Source organism: Phoenix dactylifera, chromosome 6 (genome assembly GCF_009389715.1).
Source record: "Phoenix dactylifera cultivar Barhee BC4 chromosome 6, palm_55x_up_171113_PBpolish2nd_filt_p, whole genome shotgun sequence".
Taxonomy (NCBI): Eukaryota; Viridiplantae; Streptophyta; class Magnoliopsida; order Arecales; family Arecaceae; genus Phoenix; species Phoenix dactylifera.
Window position 1 is genome coordinate 18,470,416 of NC_052397.1, and position 25,503 is coordinate 18,495,918.

The 25,503-nt window shown below is 40.4% G+C and overlaps 1 protein-coding gene and 1 non-coding gene across 2 annotated transcripts in view; both read left to right on the top strand.

Moving 5' to 3' along the window:
* Nucleotides 1-22: 22 nt before the first annotated feature.
* LOC103697559 overlaps nucleotides 23-25,503 on the top strand; it is a 34,616-nt gene continuing 9,135 nt past the window's right edge. The window contains 4 exon segments of the mRNA XM_039127771.1: nucleotides 23-118; nucleotides 898-1,206; nucleotides 1,302-1,328; nucleotides 1,330-1,400. Of these exon segments, the coding sequence (XP_038983699.1) occupies nucleotides 23-118; nucleotides 898-1,206; nucleotides 1,302-1,328; nucleotides 1,330-1,400 (503 nt within the window).
* Nucleotides 23,293-23,398, top strand: LOC120111244. The gene has a single exon (XR_005512322.1). It is a non-coding gene; the product is annotated as a small nucleolar RNA R71 (small nucleolar RNA).

Genomic DNA, 25,503 nt, shown 5'->3' on the forward strand with positions numbered 1-25,503 from the left:
CTCGATCAGCGGATACGCGAAGATGGCTGCCGCCAGAAGTGGAGGGGGCGGGGAGCGCTTGGGGAATGGGAATTTCGAAAAGATAGCCAAGGAGCTGCAGCCGACGATTATTTGGACCGTCTGATGGATGGATGTGGCTGGAGCCACGCATCGATGAGTTTCGAGGCTTCTCAATCCCCATGCCATTCGGGGCGTTCCCTTTCAGAACTGATAAATACACCCCTGCTTTGGTTGGTATGTACGGATGTACCCCATGTTTCTCTTCTTTGTCTCCCCATATTCTGTCATCCTAATCGTATCAGGAGAAACAATAGTCTCGAAGCGTGATCGGATTGGGCTGTGTCGTGCGGAGAAAAAGAAAAGATGGGAGTCCGCAAGGTGGAGACGACGGATATCGACTTGCTGTAGCAGCTAGCTGGAGGAGGACACGGAGACAGCTCATCTGTGCGAACTCAGGGAGCAAGCTTCATCGTCTCCTCGGGAGACTGGATCAAGGTCTCGAGGGAATCCTTCGGGAAAAGGAGAGAAGGCCGGAACCCTAGCCAGCACAGCAATCTAGGAGAGATGACACCTCCGGATCTGATGGAGGAGAAGGAGGGTAATCAGAGCCCTTCGAGCAAGGAAGAGAAACCGCAGGGAGGTGGAGGTAGAGGTGGATTGGGGAGGGTGGGCATCTCTTCTCTCTCCGTCTTTCTCGGATCTCCAGAAGGCCGCTGAAGAGATCTCTGACATGTACGTATTTGCTCTCCTTTTTTATCCCCCTTCGTGGTTAAATGTTAATTGCTAGCAGTGTGCATTGGATTTCTGTTTTTACCGTTTGAATTTTATTCGTTGCGATCATTGTCCGATCTCCTGGGTCTCTTTCTTTTTGTTGGCTGTTGCCTCTTCCGATTCAAGGCAGTTGCAGCTGCAAAGAATGCTGCGAAAGGCATCACGGACATGGAACTGCTGCTGGCTCTGATTCAGAATCAGCTGACGGTGGGCAGATCTCTCCAGCTGAAGGAGATATTGGGGGAGCACGTAGAACATGAACTCCGCAACTCTGCGTTGGACAAATTGGAGCAAGCCATGAGGAACTCTTTCTTCGGTCAGCAAGTCGTATGTAGGGAGATCCATCTCCTTCATCACCTGATTGATATGTGCTTTCTTGTTACTGAATGTATTGATGTTGCTCATGAGTTTCTGCATCTGTTGATGAATTTCTTGGTATATGTTATTCTCAGCATTCTGCTATTTCTGATGACTGTCTCTCCTTGATGTATTGGAAAATATTCTGACATCCGTGTCTTCATGGTGTGCAGGGTCTTAAGGTTCTTGACAGTTCAATGGGAAAACTTTGCTTCAGGAGCTTGGCAAGCACTAGGCAGTGCTTGGAAGGGGAGCTCAAACCTCGTTCACAAGTATGCGACCTTTTCTCCTTTGTTTGATTGATATATTAGACCAAATCTGGAAAACACAGTCATTATATATATAGGTTGTGTCGTCTATGTTCTTCGACATATTTAATTAAATGAATTAGAATTAAAGATGAGTGATAGTCAGAGAGAAAGCAGTACCACCTACACTTGCCATGGCTTCTAAGTGCCTAAGTGTAATAAAATGGCTTCCATAAATGTTCAAATAATATCAATTTATGAATGTACTCAAAAGTGTACACTATTAGACCATGGGTTCAAATATCTTGTAGTGCTAGTTAGTGCCAAAAAAGCATGTGTCGCATTTGAAGTTAAGGCATGATAAAGGGGCACATGCCTATATATCGTGTATATTGCTCCATGTTGGTCTAGGCCAGTGCATGACATTTCAACGTGCGATGGGCCCATGGCAGAACCTATATGGCTGGCATGGAAATATTCTTTTAGCTGTTAGCCCTGGCATTGGCTGGAAACTTGACCAACATGGTATGCACAATGCATACTGTGCTAGCCCATGACCATCACAGACATCTGTACTTTTTAGTGAGATCATACCAAAATTTGCTCTCTTTGTTTTTCTCTCATCATCATTTGTGAGAAAAAATAAAACAAAGAAATTAAATATTTGAAAGGGCTGCAAAGAGATAAGGAAAAGATCATAACATAAAGGCTGTGAGTGTAAACAAATAAGGAAAAATAAAAAATATCATCTACAAAAACAAGAAAAGATTATACTCCGTTTTGGTACTAGTAAAAATATATATATGCAAATGCATGTTTAAGAGGGAGGATGAAAACAACCCAAATGTTATATTCTAAAACTAACTTTACTGACAAATATATATCAGCCAAAGTTAAACAAGTTATTGGATATTCAATTTAAAGAAGAATTTTGCTGAGTAGCACAAGACTAGTTTGCAGATCTAGTCAACTCTACAATTATGAGTGTATTACATTGTAAGAATAATTCCACCTAGGTGCTAATTGGCTCTCAGCAATATGCCTTTACACTCCCTATATGCTATTTACTGCTCAAATTATCACCAAGACCTCTTATTGCTTGATTGATTGTAGTGTTACCCTTTTATTTCTAGATTAGTAAAACTATTTACATTTGCCCTGATGGTGCGCGCGCGCGCACACACAGAGAGAGAGAGTTCATGTTTGGCCCTCAACACAATATTAATACAAATCATACTCTTGGGATTTAAATATTCTTTAATTGTTTTTTTCTTCATTTGAAAACAAAGATTAAGTAACCTAATAATCAATTCCACCCTGCAATGCATTTACATGGATTGTAGCAGCATCCTTCTCTCTAGAAAAAGTATGTTTTGACAAAAGATTGCAAAAATCTCACAGATAAATCTATCAAAACTCGCAGAACCAAAAAGAAATACCCAATAAAAGAACATTGCATGACACATTGAGCAGTCCCATTGTACCTCGATTTTTTTTTTTTTTTTTGAATCCAGAAATTAAAACAGACAAAATAATACAAAGAAGATATAAACCATGAGAAATTTTCTGGACAGTGAAACAAAAAATAACACAGTTGTTAGACAAAGAAAATCCACAAAACTTTTAGATATATGATGAAAGTCAATTGCTGCATGGGAGAGAGATAGTTGGGGAAGTCTCCCTCATTTATATGGATGAAACTGGAACTTGGATGGGAAGGGACACTAGATGACTCATAAGGTACAGAGAGGAGATGATTGGAGGGATTGAACAAAATTGAGTGGAGGAATTTCAGTAGAACTATGGTAGTTCAAGTGGGGGAGTGGAAAATTCCAAGTCAGCAGGTTGACTTATATTTGATTTGAGCATGTAAGATTTTCTGAACACTCTATAAAAGTTGTTACTGTCCCAACTTTTTAGTTCCCATGATGACCGTAATTAGATTTCTTCCTTAAAGACTTAAATCATGCTAAACTTCTATGAAAAGAAATTCTATTGTTGTAGGACTCTGAAAAGGGGTCTAAAGATGAAAACTATCCTCAAATTGGGATTTATGTTAATTCTGTGCAAAACAAGAGTCCCATGTTTTCCGAAGTCCAAATTCATTAGTAATTTATTGGTCATAAAAGAACTAAAAAAACTTATGTAGATTAAGAATGTGATTACAGCAAAATATGATGCGGGATGAATGCGAGGGATTTAAACATAAGAATTATCAGTAAGTTATGTTGATTAACTAGCCTAATAGCAGCAGGAAATTCAGTCACATATGGGATAAGAAAACATTAACATGAGCATAGTAATTTCAAGACTAGTTACCCGCATGTACTAATTCATTTAGAACTTAGAAGAATGGACCGTTTGTGGTTGAGAAACCACTTGATTAGGACACTTCCTTCAATAATCAGACCTAGAGTTGAGGTTTACCAAACATTGAACTTCTAAAATTTTTTTGGAGGAGGATCCTTGATCTCACTCTCGAAGGTTGATGATTGGATGACCAAGCTTCATCTTCCGTTGCAACAGGGCCCTTTTGCTATTGGTTTGGAAGGATAATTGACCTAATGACATGGAGTACTTTAAGGACCTGCAAAGAAATAGGGATTAGAACTTTGGCGTGAGAGGGGAATGGAAATCACAAAAGAAAAAGGAGGCGAGAGGAGGTAGGGCAGCGGTGGATGTCGGTAGTGGCTTTAGGGGCCTCACGTCCAACTTGGAACAAGGGCCTCACGCCCAACCTTCTCTCAAGGTGACAAGGAAGATTGCTAAGGAAGAAAGAAGCACTTTTTATTCATTCATCAATTGAATTACAAGATATCATGAGGAGGTTATTATAGACTTTCCTCATGATTTGAAATTTTAAACACATAATGAATGGCGCTCCACATTTGAAGGCTTGGTTGCTAGAGAAAAGGAAAGAAAGTTGGCCGACTTTAAGGGGGAGGATTTGAAAAGTTGTTGGCTCCCATTTGAAATTTTCTTGCATTTAAATTGTGGCCGACCTCTTGGACTTTGAATTTTGGGTGACGTGTCAACTTGTATGAGGTGGCATGGTGATTGGTTCTTCTGATGAGGTGGCAATGAGGTTGCATTGGTTTCTTTGATGAGATGATGTGGTCGGCTCCTTATGCTTGACTTCATTCTGGTTGGCGTGCTTCCATTGGTTGGAGTGGTGGTGAGGTGGCCAGCTGATGTTGATGTGGATGCCGAGGTGGTGCTCCAAGGGTGTGCAAAGGTGGTGGTAGAAACATGCAACATGTCCTGACTTGGCTTGCTTTCTGACTTATTGAGGCTTGCTTTCTGACTTATTGAATTTATTTACAGGACTCGATCAAAGCCACAGTGACCTTGAGTTAATTGATTGGAGTCTTTTCTGGATTCTGGTGCCCGCACCAATTCTCCCGGAGTGGGAAGAATTCGACTCTGTCGAACAGGGGTTGGTTTGGCTGTGGTACTTTTCTAGTAGATCTGGGTTGAGTCTCTGTAGGTCCTCTCGAGTAATCCATGAATCATCAGATTCTGGTCGACCCTCCCAGTGAACCAAATAGCGTTGGTACCCTTTGTTCCGGGTGGTGATAGCTTGATCATCCAAGACATGTTCAACCCTATCTCTCGGTTCTGGAAATGTGGCTGGAGGGCACTCAGGTGTGGGTTCACTCTCAATGGGAACATGATCAAAAGGGCTCACTAGGTATCAATGTTGGTCCCTTATACTCTATAAGGTCTGAGATGTTGAAGGTCGAGCTAATACCAAAATCAAGGGGTAAGTCAACCACATAAGCGTTAGGTTCAATTTTCTTTAATATCCTAAATGGACCTGCACTGCGGGCATGCAATTTTTTCATAGTTCCTGGGGGAAACCTTTCAGGTTTTAGTCTAATCATTACATAGTCTCCTTCAATGAATTCCTTAGCCCGTTTGTGACGATTAGCTGCTTGCGCATAAGCTTTGTTACTCATGTTAATTTTCTTACTGATTTCCTTATGTAAATCCCTGACATGTTGTGCATATGATTCTGCTGTCTCTGAGACTCGTGCATGTGAGGGTAATGGAATAAGATCTACAGGTTTTCTAGGTTTATATCCATGGACAATCTCAAAGGGACTCTTTCCTGTGGATCTATTGACTGAGCTGTTATAAGCGAATTCAGCGCGTGATAATAGGAGATCCCAGTTTCCTAGGTTGTCACCGACAAGGCATCTCAATAAGTTTCCTAGACTCTGATTAACGACTTCGGTCTGACCATCAGTTTGAGGGTGGTAGGCAGTGGAGAATTTGAGTTTGGTTCCTAGCATATGCCAAAGGGTCTTCCAGAAATAGCTAGTGAACTTAACGTCTCTATCTGATACGATGGTCTTGGGTAAACCATGTAGCCTAACCACTTCATTTAGAAAAGGTTAAGCTATTTTTGAGGCATCATAAGTCTGGGAACAAGGTATGAAATGTGCCATTTTGGAGAATCGGTCTACCACGACATATACTGAATCATGTTTTCTCAGGGTTTTGGGTAATCCCTAACACAAAGTCCATGCTAATATCTTGCCAAGGGCATTCGGGGACTGGTAGGGGAGTGTATAGACCGGTGTTTTGTCGTTGTTGCTTTGCTGTGGTGCAGGTTCGACATTGGGCTACTATTTGGGCAACGTTTTTCTTTAGACCTGGCCAAAAGAATTGGTCTTCAACTTCTAAGATGGTTTTGTTCCTACCAAAATGACCAGCTAGGCCTCCTGCGTGGATTTCCCAAACTAGAAAGTCTCGGGTGGAGGTACGGGGAATACACAACTTATTTCCTTTGAAGAGGAATCCGTCGTGAATGGTAAAATCGGGAAATTGGCTCGAGGGTCCTTGACGGATTGATTGGTAGGTTTCCTTAAAGTCGGGGCAATGTTCATACTCCTCCTTGAGCCTTTCAAAACCTATGACTTCGGTACTAACAGAAGTGAGGAGCATAGATCGTCTACTAAGGGCGTCGGCAACACGATTTTCTTTTCCAGCCTTATGTTTCAGGACGAAGGTATAGGCCTGGATGTACTCTACCCATTTCGCATGTCTAGGGTTCAACTTTTTCTGAGAGTTGAGAAAACGTAGGGGCTTCATGATCGGAGTATAGGACAAACTCTAGTGGCAGAAGGTAGTGTCTCCAGTACCTTAGGGCTTGGACCACTGCATACAACTCTCTATCGTAGGTAGAATACCTTAGCTTGGCGTCGTTTAATTTCTCACTAAAGAATGCTACTGGGTGGTTTTCCTGACTTAGAACGCCTCCAATCCCGACTCCTGATGCGTCACAGGCAACCTCGAAAACTTTGGAAAAGTCGGGTAATCTCAATATAGGTGCTTGTGTCATCTTGTCCTTAATCTCTCTAAAGGCCTTTTCAGCTGCCTTGGTCCACTCAAAATTTCCTCTCTTAAGGCAATCAGTAATGGGGGCGACAATTGTGCTGAATCCTCTAATGAATCTCCTATAGAATGTGGCTAGACCATGAAAGCTACGAACGTCATGAATGTTTTTGGGTATTGGCCACTCAATTATGGATTTGACTTTTTTGGGATCGGCAGATTCTCCTTCAGTGGTCACGACAAATCCTAAAAAGATAGTCCTATGTGTCATGAATTCACATTTCTTTCGATTAGCATAGAGGCTATCTTGTCTAAGTGATTGACAAACTTGTCTAAGGTGATTCAAGTGGTCATCTTTTGTTTTGCTATATATGAGAATGTCATCGAAATAGACCACTACAAACTTTCCAATGAATGTCCTTAAAACTTGGGTCATGATCCTCATAGAGGTACTAGGTGCGTTGGATAAACCGAAAGGCATCACTACCCATTCAAATAAGCCGTCCTTAGTCTTAAAGGCGGTTTTTCATTCATCCCCCGGCCTAATTCTTACTTGATGATAGCCACTCTTAAGATCGATTTTGGAAAATACCGTGGCTCCGGCCATCATATCTAACATGTCGTCTAGACGGGGAATAGGAAAACGGTATTTGACGGTAATCTTATTGATGGCACGACTATCTACACACATTCTCCAAGTGCCATCTTTCTTAGGGGTCAGAAGGGCAGGTGCTGCACAAGGACTTAAACTCTCCCTAATGAACCCTTTCCTAAGTAACTCGCCAACTTGCTTTTGCAATTCTTGGTGCTCTGAAGGATTCATCCTATAATGGGGTAGATTGGGCAAGGTGGCTCCTGGAACTAGGTCTATGGCATGCTGAATGTCCCTTAAAGGTGGTAAGTTGTCAGGAAGATCTTTAGGAAATACATCTTTGAACTCCTCTAAGATTTCAACCACTTCTTGAGGGTGTGCTACTGGAGTTTGGTCCAGGGTCTCCTTAACAGCCAACATCCAAATGGGTGAACCTTCATTGATCTCTTGCTCTAATTCCTTAGCATTGATTAGGTTCAATCCAGGTTTCTTTTCCTTCAGACTACTACTAGCTCCCCTCTTAACATTGTCCTTAGGTGGGGTAGGGTGAACTACAATTTTCTTTCCATTATGATTGAAGGAACATGAATTTGATCGTCCAAACAGGGTAGCATCATGATCGTATAGCCATGGTCTGCCTAGGATAATGCTACTTACTTCCATAGGAAGGACATCACACCATACCTTCTCCTGATAGGATTGGAATTGTATCTGGACTTGGCATCTAAGTTTAATGGGTATTGAGGTCGAATTTATCCAAGATACCTTATAGGGATTGGGATGGGGTACGGTAGGCAACCCTAAACTCTTGATGGTGTTGGTTGATATGGCATTGACACAGCTTCCACTATCTAAGATGATTTTGCAGGCTTTTTCTCCTATTTTGATAAAGGTTTGTAGGATGTTGGTCCTACGCCAATCTTCTTGTTCTTTAGCCTGGGTCAATATACATCTCACAACTCCTAGAAATTCAGACGTCTCAATGATTTCTTCCTCTTCTTCATATTCATCTACCAAATTGGTCTCTGCTTCGTAGACTTCTTCTCCATAATTCTCTAGGGTCTCAGGATCTTCTTCTTCTACTTCTCCTATGTGTAACGCTCTAGTGGGGCATTGGCTTGCATAATGTCCTATTTTATGACACCTAAAACAAGGGACATTGTTTTCCTTTCTACCTTCAGGGGCTTTTCCTTTGTCGTCCCTACGAGCCTGTGGAGTGATAGGATTGGGTCTGTGTGATGGGTTTGAACTTGGGTTTGGCCTGCTTCCAGGGTTGCTAATCCTATTGGGTTCAGGTCGTCGAAAAATGGGTCCCCTCTGGAATCGTTCGCAGTCTCTGGCAATCTGGTAGGCTTGGTCTAAATCATGAATTTCCCTTAAGAACAATTCCCTTTGAATGTCCTCCTTAAGACCAGCTCTAAACCTAGATAGGGTTACGGCTTCTGACTCGACTATGTTGCACCTCATAGCGAACTCATCAAATTTGGCAATGTACTCAGATACAGTTTTCCCTCCTTGATTTAATCTTTGCCATTGATCTAGTAACCTCTGTTCGTAGGATAATGGGACGTATTTCTCTCTTAGCTTAATTTTCATCTGTCTCCATGTATTGATAGGTAGTTCTTCTCTTTGCCTAGTGATCCTCTCAATATTTTCCCAGTATAACCTTGCATGTCGTGTCAACCTAAGCTTGGCAAATTTGAATTTTCTTTCCTCCGACATTTCATACCACTCAAAATATTGATCCATGTCATTTTCCCAATCAATGTGTACCTTAGGGTCTAGACTTCCTTCGAAGGAGGGTGCATCAAGTCTGATACTCCTAAGGGCTCGTTCATCCTGGTCTACATGATCCTGATGTGGTCGTCGCTGATTATGTTCAGGAGTGAAAAGGTGGCGATGGGGTTGGGGTGTCAATTCAGGTTCCACGTGGGTCTGTTGATTTTCCTCTAGGGTTCCTAGCCTCTCCTCAACTTGATCAAACCTATTGTTCAATTGTTTGAACTGCTCAGTCATAGTCCTTAGGATGGTCTCAAGATTGGGGTCCATGGCTTCAATGGATTGTGTATGTGATGGGTTGTAGGGTGATCCTGATCTAGTTGTCATACAAGGCTCAAGACAAAACAAAATGACTAGCCTATGCTAGGGTTTGCTAAATCTAAATCAAAGACTTATCTAATCAAAATTGGTTCACCACTTGCCCAGGCCAGTTGGACCAAGAGTTCGTGTAACCGCCATTAACCATACTTAGCTGACACCAACCGCTTAACGGGGCTGGGCAGATAAGATGGTAGCCACGACCCTGATCGGAACTTTTCTAGACAGCAAGGAATTAGCCAAATTCAATTAGCCTAAAGACTCGTTGTGGTTTCTAAGTTAAGTTGGCTAGTTGAGTTTTAAATTAGGCTTAGGTTCTAGATTTATGAGGGTGGTTGTTTTGGGCTAAGGAAAGGTGATGAAATCCTTCCCTTATGTTGCAATTAGAGTGCCCTTAATATGATTTATGATGGATGCAACTATTTTAAATGTCCACACAAGTTGAGATTTAAAATTTCAAATTTCAAATTTCAAATTTAAACTTTTGAATTTTGAATTTCAGATTTGAATTTTAGTTTTCAGCTTTTGAATTTCAAATTTCAAATTTCAAATTTCAAGTTTAAATTTCAAATTTAAATTTTGAATCTCAAATTTTTTTTGGTTTCAATTTAAGTTCCCACTTTTAATTTCGAATTTTGAATTTCAAATTTGGATTTCAGATCTAATGTTTCAAAATTTCAAGTTTTGAAATTCGAATGCAAAAGTCATATTGGAAATTTCAGATTTGGAAATTTTAGATTTGGAAATTTCAGATTTGGAGCCCAAACCTAGAATTTCAAATTTAACTTTGAAATTGTTAACTTCAAATCCTAAATTTGTGGAGATCAGATCTCAACTTTAATAACTAAAATTCGGAATTAAAATTCGAAATATTCAGATTTAATTCATAAACTTAATAAGGCATGCAAACTAGGATTTTGGCATCAATGGATTTCAGGAAAGTGCAGAAATTTCAGCAAGTGCAGAATTTCAGCATAATCAATGTGCGTGTCCTAATTAACCTGGCTCTGATACCAAAAATGATGCGGGATGAATGCGAGGGATTTAAACATAAGGATTATCAGTAAGTTATGTTGATTAACTAGCCTAATAGCAGCAGGAAATTCAGTCACATATGGGATAAGAAAACATTAACATGAGCATAGTAATTTCAAGACTAGTTACCCGCATGTACTAATTCATTTAGGACTTAGAAGAATGGACCGTTGTGGTTGAGAAACCACTTGATTAGGACACTTCCTTCAATAAATCAGACCTAGAGTTGAGGTTTACCAAACATTGAACTTCTGAAATTTTTTTGGAGGAGGATCCTTGATCTCACTCTCGAAGGTTGATGATTGGATGACCAAGCTTTATCTTCCGTTGCAACAGGGCCCTTTTGCTATTGGTTTGGAAGGATAATTGACCCAATGACATGGAGTACTTTAAGGACCTGCAAAGAAATAGGGATTAGAACTTTGGCGTGAGAGGGGAATGGAAATCACAAAAGAAAAAGGAGGCGAGAGGAGGTAGGGCAGCGGTGGATGTGGTAGTGGCTTTAGGGCCTCACGCCCAACTTGGAACAAGGGCCTCACGCCCAACCTTCTCTCAAGGTGACAAAGCAAGATTGCTAAGGAAGAAAGAAGCACTTTTTATTCATTCATCAATTGAAATTACAAGATATCATGAGGAGGTATTTATAGACTTTCCTCATGATTTGAAATTTAAACACATAATGAATGGCGCTCCACATTTGAAGGCTTGGTTGCTAGAGAAAAGGAAAGAAAGTTGGCCGACTTTAAGGGGGAGGATTTGAAAAGTTGTTGGCTCCCATTTGAAATTTTCTTGCATTTAAATTGTGGCCGACCTCTTGGACTTTGAATTTGGGTGACGTGTCAACTTGTATGAGGTGGCATGGTGATTGGTTCTTCTGATGAGGTGGCATGAGGTTGCATTGGTTTCTTTGATGAGATGATGTGGTCGGCTCCTTATGCTTGACTTCATCCTGGTTGGCGTGCTTCCATTGGTTGGAGTGGTGGTGAGGTGGCCAGCTGATGTTGATGTGGATGCCGAGGTGGTGCTCCAAGGGTGTGCAAAGGTGGTGGTAGAAACATGCAACATGTCCTGACTTGGCTTGCTTTCTGACTTATTGAGGCTTGCTTTCTGACTTATTGAATTTATTTACAGGACTCGATCAAAGCCACAGTGATCTTGAGTTAATTGATTGGAGTCTTTTCTGGATTCTGGTGCCCGCACCAAAATACATCATAAATAATTTTCTTAAGGATGCATATTAGCACCTAATCCAAGTTTAAGCATTTTTTTTAAAAAAATATCTTGTCTAAAATGTTTTGCAGCCATGTGCATTGCACGGGCATTATAACTGATCCAATTTAAAAATCTGAAGATCATAATGGCTTCTGAACAGAAATTTATTTAAGCTTCTTGACATTTTTTTTTTTTGATAATGAAGATTCTTGATGTAAATTTAAGTAGATGATTTTAAGTAGTTTTCTTTTATGGTGGCTTAAATAGCCAAAATTTCGTCAATAACAATCAATAACTATGATTTCTTCATGATGGAAATTTTGGATACTTCTGTATAGAGTAAAAGGGCCATTTCTAGTTATGCTCCCAAAAATTCGGAGTCCTAGGAGGGGCAAACTGGGGATAGACCTAATATTTGGCATTTTTGAACAAGATGGCTTCCCTAGGACTCAAACCTGTACCATTACACTTCTCAACCCAAGCTTTTTACCATTGACCAAGCAATGGCCCCTACATTATGTAGAAAGGTCACACTTTAGAACTTGTCTCTAATATTTTCTTGCTACATTTTTTTGAGAATAAATCAATAAGGAAAAATAGAAAAATTAGTATACAGCTGCCACAAATAAGAAGAATATCATAACAAAAATTTCTGAGACTAAACAAGTAAAGCAAAATCTAATTATTGTAATATCATTTTTATAATTTACATACTATAATTTAAAAGTTTATATGATGTTTCCTTAAATATGTATCGAACGTGTTTGGTTGCTAGTATGCTCAAACATATGAATATGTATGTATGTAAATATGCTTATGCGTATACAAGTTAGTACAAATACATATAATGAATTCATGATGTCAGATATGTTGTACCTTACTTCATTAAGGTGTGTGCCCTCACTTTGCACCTCTTTTCTTTGGTGGTGCATCTTGACCCTTTAATAACTTTGCTTGAAAGTATCACATGTTTGAATATATAGAAATCTTTTTAGTTGCTCTCAGTTACCAAATTCTTTTGCTTTTAGTTATCCTATATGATTTGATGTAGAAACTTTCTTCCAAGGTCTGCGGAACTGTCCGAACCGTCCCTTTCGGAACATCATTGGCCGTACCGGCGGCAGATTGGGACGGTTCTGCCATTGAAACCGAGACGCCTCTCGCCGTTGCCGGAGGGGGAGAAGGAGAAGACAAAAGAGGAAGAGAGAGAGATAGAGAGAGGGGAAGGGAGGGAGAGGGAGAGAAAGGAAGAGGCCGGTCGGGGCCGGCCGGCAGAGGTCGGGGAGCCTCCGTGCAGAGGAGGTGGAGGCCGGGGAGACATGGAGGTAGGGCTCCGCCTTCGGTCTTCTGTTTCGTTCGAAACAAGGCAAAAATGAAAGGCAAAAATAAAAAGAGCCCTCTTTGGGCCCCTATTTCGAATGAAACAAGGGATCGGAGGCGGAGCCCCGCCTCCGCGTCTCCCCGGCCTCCGTCGGCTAGCCCCGGCTGACCTCTCTCTTCCTTCCTCTCCCTCTCCTTTTCTCCCTCGCTCTCTCTCTCTCTTTTCTTCTTTCGTTCTCCCTCTCGCTTGTCTCTTCTATGGTGTTGGTACGGGCTCGGCACGGCACGGTGCGGGCCCATACCGACTCATCCTGCCGGGCAACCGGTACCGGTTCCGCCATCCTTGCTTTCTTCCCTTGATTTTCATCAATTCTTATGACGTTTTTTAAGAATTTGTTTATTTGGTTATGCAAAAGCCCATGCACCGGCCACCAAAGTTTACCAAATTTATGGTGTCATTTAATTATTTTGGTGTAATTTGTTGTCTACACATCTTTATTTAACTATGTTTTTAGTCACTGGAAGGTTTATATCTTACCATCTAGGTCATGATCATAAAGACATGCATGTCAATATCTTTGCGAAATTTTTTACGGGGGTCCTTTGGACAGTATTATGGCATTTGTGCTAATTTTAAATCTATTAACTATTTTCTAAGCACCGAAGCTTATTGAATTTTGAGCTGTGCTTGCTTTGAGATGTTCATATAATAACCGACAGTGTTGATTTTTGGCAATAATACCAATTTAAGTAGTATGTAGATCGTACTTTTGTACTCTCATCACACCCCCCAACTAGCTTATTGCTAGTCTCTAGCAATCAACGAGCAAATAATAAAATAAGAGTGCAAAAGGGGTGGTTTAACCTATGCCTTTTTATTAAAGCTAAAGACATAAAACTAAAATATGTACCCAATTTCGTAGAGAATCACGATTGCACTTAGCATGTGCAACAAGCCGTTAAACCCCTAGGTTATCCTAGTGGACGAGTGTTGTCTCGTGAGGGTTTTCAGGGATGTTACCCACAAACATCATTCATAAAATGATATACAATGAAATCTAAGTCAATACACATGTGATATATATATTTTTCTCAAGCTTGGCAACTATCAAAGCAAGGGGAATACTAAAGTGTAGTATGCATAAATAGAATGACTTTCTTAGAGCACTAATACCTCCACCACAACATGGTACCGCTTGAATTTTAGGTGCACTACTCAAGTTCGCAAGTGTTTACTACAGTTTATTAGAACCTGATCTATCAAATTTTCAGAATATCACATGTTGTCTACATTCGTCAAGAATGGTTCGTATGTAAAGAAAGAGCTATCAATCCCAACTAAATATCCAAAGTACACAAAGGTCCAATACAATGGAGTCAAACTAGCCATTATCACATGTCACTGGGTTCAGCCCGACCAACCCCCTTAGGCTCTAGCAAGGTCCATGTAGCGAGTTTTCGGCCTATGACTCTTGATCCAGTTGGCTCAAGGCATTAGGTGAAAACACCCCTCGGGCTTAATTACTCGAACCAAACTACGCCACGAGGTTAGACTTGTCATCTCCTCATTTATTTATTTATTTTAATTTTTTTTTTCAAAATAGAGAAGGTAAACTGAACCATATAATGTGACTGCAACGTGACTATAGGTCAACCAAGATCGGAACATAAGGCACTTAGATGATCTAGCCGGGGTATTCAACCTCTATCTTTATGTGAAAACCAAATCAAGAACCTTATAGTACGGACAAGGATACTCGTACTTCTTTTACAGATATGGCTTAATAAAAATGCATTAAACAAATGTGAACTCCTGAGGCCTTCCTATAATCATTAAATACACGTGCGGGGATCTAATAATAGGTCTCTAATCAGTCATAGTACGCATGTATTCCTTGCCTTAATAGTTGCACAAACTCAATATGAAAATACATGTGCATTTGCTTAGAAAAGAATGCAAAAACATTTTTTTTTTTTTTTGCAAAATACTTCCCTTCAAAAACTTGGTGCAAAAATAAAACTGTTCTCCCAAGTGCAGGAGAATCGCACAAGTAGTATAACTCGGAAGTCCGAGGTCGATTCCTCAGGGAACGATCTATGGATTATTAGCATAATTTTTAGATGTAATTTTTAGTTGATCTTTAGAAATTAAAAGCAGAGAATAATATGTGATTAAACAACGTTCAAGAATATAGAGAAGGCTAGGGATCCGGAATCCTCCTTGACAATGTTACTTTCAACAAATAAACTCGGCGATTATTGATTAAGGATTAATATGATAGGGTAGTTCTAATCATGGAGTATACAATCTGAAAACATGAATTAAACTTCCAAGTATTTATCGTGCCGGTTACGTCTACGACAAATCAAGCATCGAAATAATCCATGCATCAATATATATAAACCATGCAAGATCTATCTAATAAATAAATATGCAAGAACCCAAAACATACCAATGGATATAAAACAATTAGAATTAAAGTTTAGAGTGTACTTGATGAAAGCAACATGACAAGGGTTCATCCATCACCCTTTGCCAAGGGATTTAGCAAGCCATTACAAAAACAGCCTCCTCTTTTATATCTCTTTTTTTTTTTTTTCGGAAACAGGGCATACCCTGTTTCCCTTTCTTTCTTCCCTTCTCTCTTGTGAAAACAGAGTCACCTCCCCATTTCTCCTCTCCGACTGAACGGCTATCTTCTTCTTCCCCGAATAAGAGCTCCCCTGTTTTCTTCTTCTTCCCACGAATCAGCCCCCCTTTTTCCCTTCTCAGCCGACTCCTCTTATACTCAACTCTCCCCCTCTATGGAATGCGCTGGAGGAGCGGGCTGCCGGGAAGAGCTGGGATGTGGATCCGGGAGCAATGGACGCGGGATGCTCGGACGCGAGTTCCGGCTGTGATGCTGGAAAAATGTTGAAACGGAAGTTGGACGGGCGGAAGAGGCGGCTGGAGTTGGGAGGTGATTGGGATGCTGGGAAGCACGCTGGGAGACGGGTGAGATGGTTGGGCGGTGATCGCGGCCGGATTACGAGAGAAGATGTATGCGGTGAAGACAGAATTGCAGGGAGAGGAGGACCGGACGCCATGGATCACTCGCAGGAGGCTGATCGCGGGCTGAAATCACGGAAGAGGTGGAGGACTGCTGGGAGGAGGCGCTGATCGCTGGCTCGGGCGGACGCTGTGATTGTGCACGGGAGCTGGTCACGGGCTGCTGATACGGGGTCACACGCTCGGGAACGGAGATGGTGGAAGCTGGGAGGCGCGTGAACGCTGGCGGAAGAAGAGGGCGTTGATCATGGATGCTTCGCGGACGGCTGTGGAGGAGGCAGATGCTTGGGAGGTGATCACGGAAGCTTTGAAACGCTGATGATGTGCTGGATGGTTGCCGAAGGAAGCTGAGACGCGTGGGATGCGAGGAAGATTGGGAGCTCTGGGACGCAGACGCGGCAGCTGATCGCGGACGGCTGGGAGGCACGGGAGAAACGGATGCTGCGGGATCTGATATGAGTTCGGAAGCATGGGATGCGGCTGCCGGGATGATCGCGAGAATGGGAATGGACGCTGGCTCACATGCGGAAAAGGAATGGCTGAAGAGCTGGCCGCGGGATGGATTGCGTGAGAAGCGCGGGATCCTGAGCTCGGAGGTGATCGCGGGATGCTGGAGATGCACGTGGGAGAAGAAGCTCGGACGCCGTGGAGACACGTTGATCACGGAATGATCGCTGATGTGGCCACTTTCTTCCTTTTGGATCTTCTCGGCTTGATAAACCTAAGCCCTCGGATGTCCCATTGCGCGTTGCCTTAGGATGGCTGCCATATATCCCTCGAGTGCAAGTGTGCTTGATGAATGGTGGGTTCGATCAGACCATGACGAGGTTGGGCGTATGTGGTCTGAGTGATGCATTTGTCTAGGCCCAATTTATACTAAATGCGCATTGTAACTTTGATTTATGATCACCTGCACCCAATCAAAAATATAATATTAAATTAGTGATAATATTGTCATCCGTTGGCAATAATACCAATTTAAGTAGTATGTAGATCGTACTTTTGTACTCTCATCACACCCCCCAACTAGCTTATTGCTAGTCTCTAGCAATCAACGAGCAAATGATAAAATAAGAGTGCAAAAGGGGTGGTTTAACCTATGCCTTTTTATTAAAGCTAAAGACATAAAACTAAAATATGTACCCAATTTCGTAGAGAATCACGATTGCACTTAGCATGTGCAACAAGCCGTTAAACCCCTAGGTTATCCTAATGGACGAGTGTTGTCTCGTGAGGGTTTTCAGGGATGTTACCCACAAACATCATTCATAAAATGATATACAATGAAATCTAAGTCAATACACATGTGATATATATATTTTTCTCAAGCTTGGCAACTATCAAAGCAAGGGGAATACTAAAGTGTAGTATGCATAAATAGAATGACTTTCTTAGAGCACTAATACCTCCACCACAACATGGTACCGCTTGAATTTTAGGTGTACTACTCAAGTTCGCAAGTGTTTACTACAGTTTATTAGAACCTGATCTATCAAATTTTCAGAATATCACATGTTGTCTACATTCGTCAAGAATGGTTCGTATGTAAAGAAAGAGCTATCAATCCCAACTAAATATCCAAAGTACACAAAGGTCCAATACAATGGAGTCAAACTAGCCATTACCACATGTCACTGGGTTCAGCCCGACCAACCCTATTCATGCTTTTTTTTTTTTTTTTTTAAAGACATATGGTAATTACAATAGTCCAACCCCCTTAGGCTCTAGCAAGGTCCATGTAGCGAGTTTTCGGCCAATGACTCTTGATCCAGTTGGCTCAAGGCATTAGGTGAAAACACCCCTCGGGCTTAATTACTCGAACCAAACTACGCCACGAGGTTAGACTTGTCATCTCCTCATTTATTTATTTATTTTAAATTTTTTTTTTTCAAAATAGAGAAGGTAAACTGAACCATATAATGTGACTGCAACGTGACTATAGGTCAACCAAGATCGGAACATAAGGCACTTAGATGATCTAGCCGGGGTATTCAACCTCTATCTTTATGTGAAAACCAAATCAAGAACCTTATAGTACGGACAAGGATACTCGTACTTCTTTTACAGATATGGCTTAATAAAAATGCATTAAACAAATGTGAACTCCTGAGGCCTTCCTATAATCATTAAATACACGTGCGGGGATCTAATAATAGGTCTCTAATTAGTCATAGTACGCATGTATTCCTTGCCTTAATAGTTGCACAAACTCAATATGAAAATACATGTGCATTTGCTTAGAAAAGAATGCAAAAATATTTTTTTTTTTTTTTTTGCAAAATACTTTCCTCCCCCCAACTTAAACATTGCATTGTCCTCAATGTAATAGATACAAGAAAATTATAATGAAAGACAGTAGAGAAAATAATATTGGAGAGAAGAGGAATACCTTAAGCTGTTGATATCCAGAAAATAAAATCTACAAAACTAGAAAAATAATCCTAACTAATATACACATACCTTTGCCTTCATGTTCAGTCATAAGAAGGCTCTCCCAAGAAAAAGGAGTCTTCTTCATCTGCAAAATTCTCAAGAAAAGGTTTAAGTCTGTGTCCATTTACCTTAAAAATTCTACCATCCCGTGGATTCTCAATCTCAACCGCCCCATGTGGAAAAACAGTTTTTATAATGTAAGGACCTGTCCATCTCGATCGCAACTTACCAGGAAACAGATGTAAGCGGGAATCATATAAAAGAACTTTTTGCAAAGGTTCAAAAGATTTTTTTAAAATTGATTTATCATGTAAGATTTTCATTCGTTCTTTGCAAATTTTAGCTTTGTCATAAGCATCTCTGCGAATCTCATTAAGCTCGTTCAATTGCAATTTTCTAGCTAGACCGGCATCTTGTAAATCAAAATTCAATTTTCTAATTGCCCAATACGATTTATGTTTTATTTCTACGGGCAAATGACACGCTTTTCCGTAGACTAGCCGGTAGGGAGACATGCCAAGAATGGTTTTGTATGCAGTACGATAGGCCCATAATGCATCCGATAGTTTCAAGGACCAATCTTTTCGTGATGGGTTCACCGTTTTCTCTACAATACGCTTGATCTCCCTATTGGCTAATTCTACTTGGCCACTAGTTTGCGGGTGATATGGGGTAGCAACTTTGTGGGTGACACCATACTTTTTTAATAATGTCTCAAAAGGCTTATTACAAAAGTGTTTTCCACCATCACTAATTATGACCTTAGGCATCCCAAATCGTGAAAAAATATTTTCTTTTAAAAACTTCAGGACGGGTTTGTGATCATTGGTCTTACAAGCAACAGCTTCTTACCCATTTGGACACATATTCGACACCGACTAAAATGTACTCATATCCAAAAGATGGTGGGAATGGGCCCATAAAATCGATGCCCCAACAATCGAAAATTTCGATAATAGTAATGGGTTGAAGAGGCATCATTTGCCTACGAGTTAGACTTCCAATACGTTGACATGGATCACATGTTCTGCAGAACTCGTGGGCATCTTTGAACATAGTAGGCCAATAGAAACCACATTGCAAGACCTTTGCAACAGTTTTCTTAGAGACAAAGTGTCCACCACAAGCATCAGTATGGCAGAAAGAGTACGCTTTGTATATCATGATCCGGTATGCATCGTCTAAAGATTTGATCATTGCAATATTTAAATAAATAGGGTTCGTCATAGTAATAATTCTTTACTTCGCGCAAGAAAATTTTTCTATCTGTCGACCCCCAATGCTCCGGCATCCGGCTTGTAACAAGAAAATTTATAATATCTGCATACCATGGTATACTAGAAAGTGCAAACAACTGCTCTTCAGGGAATGAGTCCTTGATGGAAAACTGTGGCACTGAATCATGAAAAACTAATCGTGATAAATGGTCAGCAACCACATTCTCTACTCCTTTTTTATCTTTGATAGTGATGTCAAATTCTTGGAGTAGAAGTATCCATCGTATTAAGCGTGGTTTGGCCTCTTTCTTATCCAACAAATATTTTAGTGCCGCATGGTCCGTGAAGATAACAATAGGAGCACCAAGGATATAAGAGCGAAATTTATCTAAGGCAAATACTACTGCAAGCAATTCCTTCTTGGTGGTAGTGTAATTCATTTGAGCATCGTTTAAGATTTTGCTTGCATAGTAAATGACATATGGCTTATTATCCTTGAGTTGTCCTAAGACAGCTTCTATTGCATAGTCGCTAGCGTCGCACATAATCTCAAAAGGTAATGACCAATCGGGTGGTCGAACGATGGGTGTAGTGCTAAGCATAGACTTTAACTTCTCGAATGCATCTTGGCAAGTTTCAGTCCAATTGAACGGTGTATCAAGGGATAGGAGATTACATAATGGTCGAGATATAACACTAAAGTCCTTGATGAATCTCCTATAAAATCCGGTGTGACCCAAAAATGATCTAACATCTCTAACCGTCTTGGGTGCAGGTAGCTTAGCAATTAAATCAGTCTTAGCTCTATCTACTTCCATGCCCTTCGATGAAACAATATGTCCTAAGACAATTCCCTTTGGCACCATGAAGTGGCATTTCTTCCAATTCAGTATCAAATTCTTTTCCATACATCGAGCTAAGACAGCTTGTAAATGTGACAGGCAATCATCAAATGTGTCGCCAAAAACGGAGAAGTCGTCCATGAACACTTCCAAAAATTTCTCGTTCATGTCTTCAAAGATGCTGAGCATGCATCTTTGGAATGTTGCAGGTGCATTACACAACCCGAATGGCATTCGTCGGAAAGCAAATGTGCCAAAAGGACAAGTGAAGGTAGTCTTCTCTTGATCTTTCGGTGAAATTTCAATTTGATAATATCCCGAATAGCCATCGAGAAAATAATAGAAATCATGCCCTGCAACCCTCTCCAATACTTGGTCTAAGAAGGGTAGAGGAAAGTGATCCTTTCGTGTGACCAAATTCAGCTTTCGGTAGTCAACACATGCGCCAACTCGTCGGGACACGAGTTGGAACTAGTTCACCTTGTTCATTTTCTACTACCGTCAAACCCGATTTCTTAGGAACGACTTGAGTAGGGCTTACCCACTTGCTGTCGGAAATTGGGTAAATAATACCCATGTCAAGCAACTTGAGAACTTCTGCCTTAACCACATCTCTCATTGTAGGATTTAACCTTCGTTGCATTTGCCTTGTGGTTTTGGCATTGTCCTCCAAATATATCCGGTGCGTGCAAATTAAGGGGCTAATTCCCTTCAAATCGGCAATAGACCACCCTAAGGCTCCTTTATGATTCTTTAAAACATCAATTAATTTTCCTTCTTGGTTATGATCAAGTCCAGACGAGATGATTACAGGAAAGTATCTTCGGGTCCAAGAAAAGCATACTTAAGTTCCTTTGGTAAGGGTTTCAATTCGAGCTTGGGTGCTTGCTCATGGGATGGTTCTATTTTCACCTCTCGAGGCGACAATCTCTCAAATTCTCCTTCTTTTGGTCTCCACCCATTGACCATCTTGATATCTAGATTATCCACAATAGGTGTGACTGACAAATTATTACCATTGGTTCCATTATGACACCAATCAATTAAGCTATCATTGAATGGGTCGTTAATTGCTTTAGCTAACAAATAATCTTCTGCGATGGTTTCAACCCAATCAACCTCCTTAGTCTCTTCGGAATCATTGGGTTGTTTGCACACATTAAAAATGTTCAGTTCTAAGGTCATATTACCGAAAGAAAGCTTCATGACGCCATTCCTACAATTAATCAATGCATTAGAAGTTGCAAGAAATGGACGTCCTAAAATGACCGGAATCTGAGACTGTGAGTTCGAAGCCGGATGTGTGTCCAATACAATAAAATCGACAGGAAAGTAGAACTTGTCTACTTGGACTAATACATCCTCGATAATCCCCCTTGGAATTTTAACTGACCTGTCAGCTAATTGCAAAGTAACGGAGGTTGGCTTCAACTCACCTAAACCAAGTTGCTCATATACAGAATATGGCAATAAATTCACACTCGCCCCTAAATCTAACAATGCTCGCTCTATCCTAAAGTCACCTATGATGCATGAGATGGTTGGGCAACCTGGATCTTTATATTTAGGGAGAATGTTGTGCTGCAAAATAGCACTCACATTTTCAGTTAAAAATGCCTTCTTCTTAACATTTAATCGGCGTTTGACAGTACACAAGTCCTTCAAAAATTTGGCATATGAGGGTACTTGTTTGATTGCATCAAGAAGAGGTATGTTGATCTTTACTTGTTTAAAAAGTTCAAGAATTTCAGAATTAGGTTCGAGCTTTTGCCACGGCTTTAACCGTTGTGGAAAAGGTGGAGGGAAAGGACATTCAACTTTCTTAGTAGAAGTTGGGACCTCAACTTCTTCTTTGTCCCTTTCATCAACTTTGGGGGCATCAGAATTAGAAGTGACTTGCGGTCTCAATGGGACGGTTTGATCAATGACTTTCCCATTACGCAAAGTCATGATGTTTTTTGCATGTTCTGTATGCGAACTAGAGGGAGCCGTATTATTACTACCGTGCACTTGTGGGTTAGGTTGGGGTTGAGCTGGAAGCTTACCCTTCTCTTGGGTACTTAGGACGGTAGTCAACATTGACAATTGGTTCCTTATGTCTTCAAAATTTCGAGTATTTTGAGCATTGATATTAGCTTGACCTTGTAGAAAAGTTTGTATGGATTGCAAGGTATCCTCGATATTTGGCTTTTGAGAAGGTGATGGTGCATAAGTAGGATGTGCAGGTGGAGGAGCTGAATGGTGTGACTGTTGAGGATGATCGTTTCTCCACCTAAAATTTGGATGATTCTTCCAACCAGGGTTATAGGTATTCGAGTATGGATCGTTATAAGGCTTTTGGTAGGAGTTCATAGCATTTGCTTGATCGTGCAAGACTTCTTTGAATGCCGGTATGGTGGGACAATCAGTAGTAGTATGACCCGACATATCGCAGATACCACAACACTCGTTTCTAAGCTCTATAGTCTTGACAGGCTCAACCTTCCTAAGCTCAATTTCTTCTACCTTCCTAGTGAGGGCTGCCATTTTAGCGTGAAGATCATCCTCAGTTCTGAGGTTGTAAAGGCCTCCATGTACAGAGCTAGTAGGCTTAGGCAAAGACTTGTTGCTTCTATCCCCGTTATCCCAAAGTTGGGCAGTCTCAGCAAGGGAATCCAAATACTCCCATGCCTCATCAGGTTGTTTTTCTAAAAATCTACCATTGCACATGGTCTCTACAAATTGTTTCAACCGTGGAGATAAACCTTCATAAAAGAAGCTAATGGTTCTCTAAGTTTCGAATCCGTGATGAGGGCATGAGAGAAGGTCTTTAAATCTTTCCCAACATTCATAAAATGTTTCATTATCTTTTTGTTGGAAATTGCTGATATGTCTTTTCAAAAAGTTAGTCCTTTGTGTGGGGAAGAACTTCTTTAAAAATTCTCTCTGCATATCTTGCCAATTTCTTATTGATCTAGGTCGCAAAGAGTTTAGCCATGTTTTGGCCTTATCCTTTAGAGAGAAAGGAAACAATGTCAGCTTGAGGACATCCTCGGTGACGTTTGGCCCTCTAAATGTAATGCTCAATTCTTCAAAATCCTTTAAATGAAGATACGGACTCTCGGACTCTAACCCGTGGAACTTAGGCAGCAATTGAATCACCCCGGGTTTGATGTCAATATGTCCTACATTATCAGGAAAAATTATGCATGAAGGCTGACTAGTCCTAGCCGGTTGTAGGTATTGTCTTAGAGTCATAACATGGGGTTCTCGTTCTCGATTGTGGTGACTCCCCGCATCTTCATTTAAATCAGCCATCTCACAAGGTGTGAGATACTGCGAAGGAATTTCAGGGGTATGTCCTAAGGGATGATCTAAAGTTGTACGACTTAATCGACCGGTATCGTCCCTATTCCACTTTAGCATGCAAAATATTTCCCTCTTTTTTTTTTCTTTTTCTTTTTTTTAAAAAAATAAAAGAAAATAAAAAATAAATATAAGTACCAACTAAAGTTACCCTAAAACGATATCCTAAAACAAAAATTTTATTCACAATCAAACATGCAACAAAACATTACACCTCAATTTCTAATGTTTTTCTTAAATTTCTAGACAGCTCCTAACTGGTTTGAAGAGGACGCCTAAGCCTCCAATCCGGTCTAATGAACCGAGTTGACCAGGTAAGCTCCCAGGTAAGTGGAGGGGTCACGATGCGTTCGCAAAGGTCCCACTTAAAACCCACTTGCCTCGAACAGATGAACTGTCTCTCTTATAGGGACAAAGCTTGCCTAGACATCAACTAAGCCACAGAACGAAATTGGTGCAACTTTCGGTGGTCTTCGTCCTATTGAGCTCGAATGTCCTTAGGGGCCAACGTCTAGTTGATTTTAGTTAAGCTTAGGATATTTATGCACTGGGGTGATTTTTGGGCTAAGGACGAGTGATGAAATCCCGACCTTATCTTTTTAAATGGGTTCAGCCCTTAGAATATTTTATGCTGATGCCTTATACTATATGCAACAATCAAGAGATTTTTTTTTTTAATGTTTTATGCATGACATTAAATTTCATTGAATAGGTGATCAAGCAAATTCATTATTTTTTTTAAAATTTTACGAGTTGACGTTTGAAATTTGAATTCTGAAATTTGAAATTTGAAATTTGAAATTTTAGGTTTTTTTTCTTTTCTTTTTTTTTTAGTTTTGAATAATCACCCTTGATCTTTTCTTAAATTTTTTTTTCTTAAATTTTCAATTAGCAACAAGGGTTAATGAGATATGATAACGATAAAATTCTGATTCTAAAAAAAATAAATGCAGAAAATTTAAAGTAGAAAGCAGCAAGGTTTCGTATTAATCTGATGGTCTTAAAAATGTCAGAATGTCAATCAGACCGTTCAGATTATCTGACAATGTGTCTTGCACTAGCTGACCAAATTTGAGTCAAATCAGACGGCTAATTTCTATGATATCAGAGTTTGATGCAAACTGTGCAGGGAATTAAAAATAGTAGTAAAGATGCAATTTTTTTTTTTTCAAAAGAAAAATACTAACTACTAAGGTAAAAATTAAATCTAAAATTATACTAATAACTCAGCCATTCCCCGGCAACGGCGCCAAAAACTTGGTGCAAAAATAAAATTGTTCTCCCAAGTGCAGGAGAATCGCACAAGTAGTATAACTCGGAAGTCCGAGGTCGATTCCTCAGGGAACGATCTATGGATTATTAGCATAATTTTTAGATGTAATTTTTAGTTGATCTTTAGAAATTAAAAGCAGAGAATAATATGTGATTAAACAACGTTCAAGAATATAGAGAAGGCTAGGGATCCGGAATCCTCCTTGACAATGTTACTTTCAACAAATAAACTCGGCGATTCTTGATTAAGGATTAATATGATAGGGTAGTTCTAATCATGGAGTATACAATCTGAAAACATGAATTAAACTTCCAAGTATTTATCGTGCCGGTTACGTCTACGACAAATCAAGCATCGAAATAATCCATGCAT